Genomic DNA, 10,362 nt, shown 5'->3' on the forward strand with positions numbered 1-10,362 from the left:
TTTGGAATTGTGTTCTTCACTTTAAATGATAATTATTGAGATTCTTTCTACAGTATCACATACAGATGATAAATATGATGAATTCAGTACTCTGCTTGTTGGTCCTAAAAATGTCTTGGCACCTTTTCTAGTGTCTGATCTCTGCCTCTCTGTAAGGCTCTGGGCTTAAATGGAATAATAAGGAGAGTGTGAGTCTTTATCCTTATGGTTGTTATAGAGATGCCTTTACATAATGACAAATATAAGTTGATCACATCTTTTAAAACACTTGTTTTCCATTCAGATAGATGAAGAGCATGTGAACAAAATCTTAATAGAATAAGGCAATTTGAATTTGTTCATTCAGCTATTTTATGCGTCCATTTCGTACTTGGTTTTAAATACTTTTTCTCAGCTCTTTGCAAATCATTGTCTAAATTGTTTTACAGCAGTTATAATCTAATGTAATCTGCATGCAACTAACAAAAAATAAATCCAATTCAAAAGCTAAACCCAAAATCAGACAATACATAACTTTAATATGTCCGGAATATAATGTACTTACCCACTGAATGAAACAAAGCACTACTGATTTTAAATGGACTCCGCTACAGAAGGGGTCAAGTTTGAAGGGCTTCATATTAGATTTGGATTATTTGAAGATCCAGAACTTGATTTTTCAAAGGTTTAAACGTTTGTTTTTATATCAGCGGGGGGAAAAAAAGTTTTCCAGATTTTGTACATTTCACATCTAATTATGACAGTAATTGCAATAGGAAACAATTGTATCAGCAGTACAAATAATGTGAGTTATTATACAGTCAACCTGAACTAGTATTCAGCATTTTAATATTAAAAACAAAGCTTGAAAAACAAAAAAACAAAACAAAACCATAAACCACTAAACAAAAGACAGAAAGAACAGATGTTTAAAACAGACATAGAAATCGCTTTATTGAGGGAATACCATCCAACAATACAAAAAACAATAATCCAGAGGCTTAATGTAATGCCTTTCCATGTAGATATCTGCTCTGTGCAGTCAATCTGTTGCAATGGAAAATCATGAGTGCTAGCATGGCTTTATTTTAAGTACAAAAAAAAACAAAAAAAACACACTACATCCAACAGACTCAACTAAATTGTGAAAGAATGAAACAAAGATATAGAATAAAATAATCATGCCACAGGAAGATAAAACATGCTAAGTGTCAGCAAATAACTTTGCACTTCAGCTTTTCACAAAAATAATAATATATAAAAAAAACTGATGACTGAAGGATGAGTTACATTTTACTTAACATTTGCCCACTTTACAATGATAAAACAGCTTTTTAATGGCTGTAGCTCGAGTACTCAAGTGGTCTTGTAACATCAGGGTTAGATCAAGTAAACGTGTGCCTGACTGAATGTGTGTGGAACTCCAATTAAGATTCTGACGTCCTTCCAAAACATTTAACCGAAGAACATTCAAAAAAAAAAAAAAAAAAAATCATTTTTCACTGTTCCCACTCACTGTCTGACTGGTCGTTTGATTACAAACTGACTGAACACAAAGCAAAGTGAGACTTGGTAAATGAACATGAAGATTAGGAGCTGGGGTTATTGTGTCTGGGTGGGCAGGCGCTCTTCAGGGGTGTCCAAGGCCTGGGGTTCTGCTGGGGGTCCAGAGCTGCTCTCAGACGGAGCAGTGCTGTCGCTGGTGCCCTCGTCTGTAGCACCCTCTGCAGGCTCAGGTTGGGCCGGTTTGTCTCCTGCTGCAGCTGGGGGTCCTTGCTCAGCCTCCTGGGATCCTTCAGAAGCTTCAGCCAGAGACTCTGCACAACAGACACCACAGTCAAACATCTTTAATTCTATTTTTGTTGAATTATCAAAGTCAGAGAACATAACGGTGCAGGACTGACCCGTCTCCATTGGGGAGGACTTGTCTTCTCCATCCTTGGCCTCGCTGGCAGAGGTTTGTTCAGGGTTGGCTTTGGCCTGGGTGCCGTCGGCAGGCTGTTGCTCTTCTTGAGCGGCTCTTTCCACCTGCTCTGCTGCTTCCCGCTCCCTCTCCTCTGCCCTCCGGCGAGCCGCCTCCTCTGCAGCAGCCATTTCAGCTGCCAGCTTCTCCATGTCCACCTCCACTTTCAGACCGCACAGCTAAACAAACAAACCACACATCAATCACCGGCAGTGTGTCTGGTATTTGAGCTCAGGCTAAACACAAGGGCTATTAGTTCAGGGATCAAACTGAATTTCACACCCGTTTGAGCTCGTTGTTGAAGGAGTCTGTGCTCTCCAAGAACCTCCTCTTCTTCTCCTGGTGCCGGTCCTCGATTTGAAGCAGCTCTGCTTCAAGCTTCCTCTGTTTTGGAATCAAGGTACCATGATTAAAGTATGCATCTTGAGTTTTACATCTTGTGTTTTTAACATGCTCACAACATACCTGGTGCACCATGAGGGACTGGACTTGGCGTTTGAGGACCTGCATGCGAGCGGTGGTCACCACGGAGCGAACGTCGGGCACCACAACCTCGCTCAGGATGTCACTGATGAGCCGGTGGTTCCTCTGGAAACGAGCTGCCGCTATATGCTTCATGGAGAACCCGTCGTCATAGTCTACAGAGACATGACACATTTGCTAGCAAGCAGTAGAGAACAGGACCAGAGAGCTTTCTCTGAAATGCACAAGTTTCAGAACGTCCAAGGAGGCTTGTAAAAGAAAATCTGAATGGCTTCACCATTATAAACTGAAGAATTTAGATGCCAATTATTTTACTAAGAACAATCCTGGTAGTTTACTTCCCGCAAGGTAATAAAACATACAAAACATGTTTATATCTACAGTAATTTTGCATTATATTTAAACCCCTGGCATTTGCTGAGAGCAATTTAAAAAAAAAAAAAAAAAAATTGAACTACAGCACAAAAAAAAGTAGATAATTTGGATGTGAAAACGCTGGAGGAAAATGTTCTCCAGGCATTTTACAATCTTTCTCTGAGAAAAACCCAGCTTCTGAATATGCCTTTTTACTAAATTGTAACCAGGATTTCTACAGACATGAATAGAAGTTACATTTAAATTTTAAGACCTTTTTAATACCACCTTATATGAAATTTAAGACCTAAACCTGTAATGGAAATAAATATTATATACATATATAATATACGTTCTACATAAAAAGAAAACCCAAATAGCATCCCTGAAATAAATCTTATTACCAAGATATACAGTGAACTTTTCATATCAGCAGACAATATTCTATGTAAAATATCCCCACAAAAATCACAACATCAAGATTTTTGGTGGTGTAAACAATTTATTCCGAAGCAATTTCACATCAGCTTTTACATACTTAAATCTGCATATTGTTATTTACCTTTACAAAGGCCTATATTTTCACATGCATAATGTTTTGATATATTAAACATAAAACGTTGAATACTGGTATTTGAAATAATTTAAATAAAAAAGTACTTTAAATGTGAAATTAAAACCGACAGTGGGTGGCAGCAAGTCACTGTTAATAATTGAAGTCAGCGTGTAATTAAATGAGTCATTGTGAATGAACTGAATCATTTAAACAGTTGATTCATTCAGGAGTAAACACCATGTTGTTCAGAGATGCAAAACAGCGCTGTCATGGAGTTTGAAATTGTTTCTGTTGTCAAAATAGTGCAAAAACAGGCAATATGGTGTTTAAAAGGTACGTCTCTTAATTTCTAGTTTATTGAGCTGATGTAAAAAAACAAACGAACAAATCTATCACATTTGTAATCATGGTAATTTCGGCAGAAATAAAACTGCACTCTTCACATGAAATGGATTAACTATGAAGTGGCATAAATGCACACATTTTCTGCCCCCATGTCTTGAATTTTGTGATTACTGTAAATGTATTTTAATAGACTGAATCATGCAGTGAAAAGAGCTCACTTAAAGACGTCACATAACGTTAATACGTGCACTCTGCAGGTGTTTTGAATGCTTTTTGCGTCATGCGAAAATTCTGCAAAATAGCTCGTCATGGTATGTTAACTATATCATGTTAAGAATAAACTAAACATTTGGAATTTTTACCTCATGTGTGCTGTTAAGCTCATTTGTTCTGAAGTCTCTCACAAAGAGACGAACGGAGGGAGTCTCAAAAGCACAACCTTGACACAAGAAATACACTATCCATTACCAATCTCTGTTTACATTAAATGTAGGCTAATAAAATTAGAAATATCATTCTGGCGTTTCGATGCTTCGCTGGTTATTTTGTTTTGTCACTTATGTTTTAATCAGGTTATTTGTCCAGTCGGGCAAGTAAAAAAACCACAAACGTTTTAAACTAGCTAGAAGGCTGATCAGCTGTAGCTCAACTTCTATTATTATTGAGAACATTAAGAAGGTATAGTTCGACCTGTATTCTGCTTCTGCGAATCTCTCGGATGATACAGTAACTTACCGCAGGTGAGAAAAAAAAATTATTTCGTCTGTCCAATGATTGTAAAATGCCTGAAGATATTTTAGCTGTTATGTGACCCAAAATATTTAAGACCCAGCGAATCTGAATTTAAGACTTTTTTTAGGCCTTTTATTAAGAAAACGTTAGTTAAGACATTTGAAAACTTCTTTAGGACCCGCGGACACCCTATGTAACAGTAGAAACACCTGTCATTAGTACTCATTAAGGTGCAGATACATTTTTATTTTAGCATGTGGAAGAGAGACTTCCAGCAGGTAAAAGCTGGTCAGAGATTTGCTGCACTGACCAACAGAAAGCTGCTTGGTTTGAAAATGAATTCTGTGTGAGCTTTGCTTCATACATCGCTACAGTTTACAACAGAAAAATTGTCCTTTTCCAGCCTTTTTCAAAATTGTGGCTGCACCTTTATTCTAAAAACAGATTCTGCAAAAATATCGGTTTCAAAAACTAACTGGGATTTTTTCCCTATTAGCCACAAGCCCACAACAGCATGTTTAGACCATGTTGAGCGCTCATGTTAAAGTAATGTTCAAATAAATCATCAAATTATGTTCTTGCCATCCAAAGGTGGCATTTAGACGTCAATCTCACCATCAGGGTCCTCAGCAGGTTGGATGCTCATATAGGGCTCGCCCTTGTCTAGACGAGACTGTCTCTGCCTGCTCTCTTCTTCTAGAGCAGCCTCCGCGCGGTTCTTAGCATTGACGTACGCCAGGTAGGCTGGAGAGTTGTGGTAGGCCTTCAGAGAGTCATTATACTCTATCTGTGGGGAGAATAATTGCTTAGTGCTTGATTTAGACTTAGGAATCTGACTGAAGATGAGAAAAAGTTAAAAAAGACAAACCTTCTCGGCTTCGTATTCATTTAAATAGTCCTGTTTCTCCTCATCAGTGAGGTCCCTCCACATGCCACCGATGATCTTCCCAATCTCCCATAGCTTCAGGTCAGGATTAGAGGCTTTAACCTGGTCCCAAACCTAAGAAGATACAAGTGTCAGTTCAGAGTCGACAGAGCAGTCTGGATTCCTGGACGGGGAGGGTTGCATTTTCCCAAAAAGGAGAGAGATAGAGCACCAATTTTGCGTACAAAACTAAAGCATGATTGAAGGACAGCAGAGAAAAGCAATTGATCCAAACACCTATTTTAATTTAAACGCATCATTATTATGGATTCAAATAGCATTAACAAACCTAACTGCTTTACGATCATCTTTTAAAACACTGTGCTCACAAGAGAAAGGAAAAGGAGCATATTTTATATTCTCAAACGAGTAAATCAGAAACAACAGATGTCAGTTTCCCAGCCTTGTTGAAGAGAAGAAAGCAATGAAGCGATGTTGGGGTCTACCAGCTGAAGGGGCAGAATCAGACCCCTGACTGCCCCGCAGCCTTCCAGCTGATCGCAGAAGCGCTCTCCTCAATTTACAAGCAGTAAAAGCAGACACCGTGGGTGTCTTACCTTCCTGCTTACCTTCCGGCTATACCGCATGTAGGGCATCAGTGGCTTGTCGGGCGGTTTGGGCGGCTTAGGAACGGTGATCCCGGAGGAGTTCTGCAGGAGAAGGAAAGAAGCCCACACGGGCCGTTAAGAGATCACGAAGGGCACACGTGGTCATCACAGAGAACACTGAACTGTCATAATGGAGCACTATGGAGAGAAAGAGACAGGAGGCAAAAAGCAAGACTAAAAGAAATGATGACGATGTGAAGCGCTTCACATAGGGAGCGTGAGACGTACCTAAATGGCATACCAAATACAGCACATTAACATTACGCTGACAGGGCCATGCATTAAGCTCTTCTGGACACAAAGCCACTGTCTTTTATGCCTGGAAATGGTTCTGCAGAGGTTTGGATGAAACCAGCCAACAGCTAAAATGCCTCAAGCTTGCTAAGAAGCCATGCCAAGTTACTGCGTTTGGCACGGGCATCTAAAGCCATGCGAGCAGACGGCCGTCAGCTCTTGTGCATGATGAAGTGATAGGATGGCGGACAGGGGAAAGGGGGAACGGTTCTGAGAAGCAATCACTCTGAAGCTACAATTCGTACTTCGTCAATCACGCCCATCCAGACGCTACAGAGAGTGAGTGCTTCACAGAAGCATTAAGACTATGGAAGCTACTGTATAGAGCTACAAAACTACCCAAGACTCGACTCTACTACCCGACAGACACCTTCAACTCTATGAAATGAGTCTGTACAGTGTGAGACCAAAGCATTTCACTATTTCATATTTAGGTCAATCCTCTCGTCTGGGCTTTTAGTTCCTCGGCTGTCGCTAGGGCCCTAGTTGGCACCGGTCCTACCATTACCCTGTTGTTCCCGCCGGGGTTCCCTCCCAGCCTGTAGTTGTTGTAGGCCAGATGGCTGTATGGGTTGTACCCCACAAACCCAGGGGTGGTGGGCATTTGCTGATGGAGACAAATGAGACAAAACACGAATGAGAAATGACACAAACAAGGGAGGAAGGGACAAAAAAAAATAAAAATATGAAAAGGAGAACCTGCTTTTGTTTTCTGTCATGATTTGCATAAAACATGCAAAAAGCAGCAATCTTTGATAGCAGCACAACCCTGGCATTATTCTACATTCATTTGTAGCAAAGCCACAGGCACTATGGGTGGTGGTGGAGGGACGGAACGAGGTGCTAGAAGGCTTCGTTAACTTTAGGGATTCAGATGGGGAGTATTTGAGCCAAATCTCTTGGTGGCATGTGACCTGAATAATCAGTCTCAAAACAGACAAAAATAACTAAAAGTAATTAATTGGGATTTGGATGAAATTTTTCCACCAATAAGGGATTCAAGGCTTCCAAGGATATTTGCGGAGCTAAGCATCAAGGCTAAGTTACTGCGAACGGTTCTCTGTATCTGTTTTAATGAATAATGATCAAATAATGTAGGAAAGCCTACACATAAGAGGGTAACACACTTAACGCTCCAAACTGTGTTTAATGAATAACCAGGATGGTCATGAGTCTATAAAGTTAATGCTGCAGAACATACCTAAAAATCGAATTATGATAAGACCAAAAAATATATAAAAAAACTCTGATTTTATTAAATGAACACGTGCTGCGGGTAACAGGGTGAAGCAAGGCACTGTTCATTTACACTCATGCGGCTCATGATACAGTCACAGAAAATAAATCAAGATAATCCAAGATGCTGAAACACCATATTCATGAGTTGCATGTGTATAAATAAACACTGTACCACGCTTCACTCGGAGCATGTGGAAGTAGCACATGTGTTTATTTGCAAGCAAACCACCAAGATGAAGAATATTTGACGGTTAAAAAAAAAGAAATAGTATTATAAATTAATAAAACATTTGAATTAAATATTAGATTTTTGGTTTTAATTGCAATAGTAAAGTAACAATACATTGCTTATTTTGTTTAATACTTTTAATTACAACAAAAATAATTGTTAGTCACACTGAACTGATCAAAAAAAAGTGGGAATGTGGCCTAGAATAGAGCCAACTGTGAACGCCCACATTTTTTGAGGCTTTCCCCAAATCAGTCAGCTCCAAAAGGAAGGTCCACACACACAGAAAATGATCAGATCAAAAGTCATTTACCAACTTTTTAAACATTGTTATTTGCATTACATTATGTTATGTTATATCACTTGACAAAATCCGCACAATCATTCTAGAATAATCAACTCTATTTAACCCAATCTATAATTTATTTTAATTATAGAAAAACTAACCCCCCGATGGTCATTCATTAAACACTCTCAGAGCCTAAAGCAAGCAGCACCTTTAGCACCTCACGGATTGACGGAGCCTCATAATCACACTTTCTGTGTAAAACTGCATTAAAAGCCAACCCATGTGATACCGTGTCCTTCCCACAATCCTCTCCTCTCATCTCTAAGAAACCTACGGTACGTGTTTGGGTGATGGAAGGGAGGGACTGTATGGATGATTGGCATGTTCAGGTTACTTACTGTTGTGGGGGCCGGGGTGGGGGCTGGGGCATAGGGAGGCCGCTCTGTGTGAGAGAGATGGGTGGAAATAATTAATAAAATTAAACTCCATCAAAAATTAATAATCAGCGATAAAGCCTACTTATTCGTCACATCTGCATCAGTTCAATGTATATAAAATCAAGTCACACCAATAATGTTATTGTCAATTACATCAAGATTAGCACACCCATGTTTACACATTTACAGATTAATTAGAGAAAGTAGTAATATCAAATTACTCGATGGTAAAGCATCTTTAATAAAGTCGTTTCTGAAGATGGGTGGGCTTTTCAAAAGGGGTCTAAACCAACTAAGTGGTCTAATCAATCAGTTGAAATGTGCTCTTACTTGACATCTTGTTTGTAGGATTGAGGATATCAGGCTATCCCCATCATTTGGTTCTGCAATAGGGCAAAAACTTATTAGACGAATAGGCATGCTTTCAATATGTGCAAAAAATCATAACTTGTTGAAGCTGCAAACACCATGAATTCAACCTGCTTTCTGATCAAATCTGACATTTCTGAGCGTTTAACATCAAAAACACACACCCACCTGTTTAGCATGAAAATCTGAAATTCGAGACAATGGTTTGACTGAACTGGCCACAGTTTGTATGCGTGTTATTAATATTAATAACTAAGATGTGGATTTTAACCAAACTAGTTCAGATGTTGTGTTTAAGGATCTCAGGCCTGTACTCGATGCAGATAATGGCGCACACAATGAGCAGCTTGCCAAGAGCTTCATTTAAAGACAAATGTATTGAAACCACAGCTGCATGGGGGAAAACTACAAATATTGGTTATTAACACGAAATATAATGTAAAGATGTTGTACTTGGTGAGCTATAAGCATCCCGAGCACATGAATGCTAACATGCTACGTGTCAATGAATGAAACTGGCTAACGTTAGCTGAATAACATAACATCGAGATATCATATTAAATACAATTTTCAATTTACAATTTCAGGCCGAACATGGCTTTTAAATTATTTGTATTGAGTTTGACGGTTTTTTAAAAGATTTAATAGTGTACAAACACAACCCGTTGTCATCGAAACAGCATTAGCTAACGGGCTAGCATCAAACATTAGCAGCTAAAGTCGGACAACCGTTTAAGACATTAAGATCACAATACGTGTCAAAGAACTGCGTATGTGTGATATATTTTAACATTTATTATATGATGGATAAAAAGTTGTTTGTGGAAACCAATAAGTCGGAATAAAGTCCACCAGATTAGCGAGCACTCACCCCAGCTCTTTTGTTCCCTCACTGACTAGCGCTCCTCCGCACTCCGCAGGTTCAGGATGTGACACATTTGAGCTCTGGCACACTTCTGCTCCCCTAGTGGACATAAACCAATACTACACTGACCAGACGCCACGAGCTGAGAGAACGTGCTCGACAAATGTAAAACTGAATACATTGGGTCTGATTTAGCAACTAAATCTCCCCAGTTTAGGTATGTTTAGAAAAATAGTTCTCATATATATATATATATATATATATATATATATATAGAGAGAGAGAGAGAGAGAGAGAGAGATAGATAGATAGATAGATATAGACACACACACACACACACACACTGTTCAAATGTACTTTTTTCAGCTAGAATGCGTTAAAATGACCAAGGTACTGGCTGCTAAATATTCAGCTGTGCCATCACCTGAATGAATCACATTTTAAAACGATGTGATAATTTACTTTTATATTTTTTTAAGGGATACATTAAAAATAGAAAAAAAGTTATTGTGAATTGGTATACTGTTTTAAAGATTTTTCTTTATTTATTAAATGTGAGCAGCCCTGGTGAGCATTAGAGACTTGTTTCTTGTTTCTTTTTTTTTTTGTGCTGTCGTGTATATCAACAAACAAATTGGTGAAATTTCATGGCAACCACTATTTGCCAGATTTTAAAATAGTTTTCTACTCTTTTC

The 10,362-nt window shown here is 38.8% G+C and overlaps 1 protein-coding gene across 4 annotated transcripts; it reads right to left on the bottom strand.

Annotated features, from left to right (window-relative positions):
• Nucleotides 1-907: 907 nt before the first annotated feature.
• LOC127952903 (SWI/SNF-related matrix-associated actin-dependent regulator of chromatin subfamily E member 1) lies at nt 908-9,778 on the bottom strand. Of its 4 annotated transcripts, none has more exons than XM_052551800.1 (11): nt 9,674-9,778; nt 8,764-8,816; nt 8,395-8,438; nt 6,742-6,846; nt 5,895-5,987; nt 5,281-5,412; nt 5,028-5,199; nt 2,408-2,580; nt 2,225-2,326; nt 1,884-2,121; nt 908-1,796 (listed from the first exon to the last, which is right to left on the bottom strand). In XM_052551800.1, the coding sequence occupies exons 2-11, from the start codon at nt 8,768-8,770 to the stop codon at nt 1,582-1,584; spliced, it is 1,281 nt and encodes a 426-aa protein (XP_052407760.1). In that variant the 5' UTR covers nt 8,771-8,816; nt 9,674-9,778; the 3' UTR covers nt 908-1,581. The 4 variants fall into 4 exon arrangements, with proteins under 4 accessions (XP_052407760.1, XP_052407763.1, XP_052407761.1 ...); XM_052551803.1 differs by having other exon boundaries at nt 5,907-5,987; nt 6,748-6,846; nt 9,674-9,777; XM_052551801.1 differs by having other exon boundaries at nt 6,748-6,846; nt 9,674-9,777.
• Nucleotides 9,779-10,362: the final 584 nt, after the last annotated feature.

This window comes from Carassius gibelio, chromosome B3 (assembly GCF_023724105.1).
Source record: "Carassius gibelio isolate Cgi1373 ecotype wild population from Czech Republic chromosome B3, carGib1.2-hapl.c, whole genome shotgun sequence".
Lineage (NCBI taxonomy): Eukaryota > Metazoa > Chordata > Actinopteri > Cypriniformes > Cyprinidae > Carassius > Carassius gibelio.

What these genes read in the sequence shown, in the direction of transcription:
- LOC127952903 (XM_052551800.1), bottom strand. An exon ending in ACCTGCTGAGGACCCTGATG is followed by an intron (nt 2,581 to 5,027) that starts GTGAGATTGACG and finishes ATGTCTCTGTAG; the next exon opens with ACTATGACGACGGGTTCTCC. An exon ending in GTCCTCCCCAATGGAGACGG is followed by an intron (nt 1,797 to 1,883) that starts GTCAGTCCTGCA and finishes TCTGTTGTGCAG; the next exon opens with AGTCTCTGGCTGAAGCTTCT.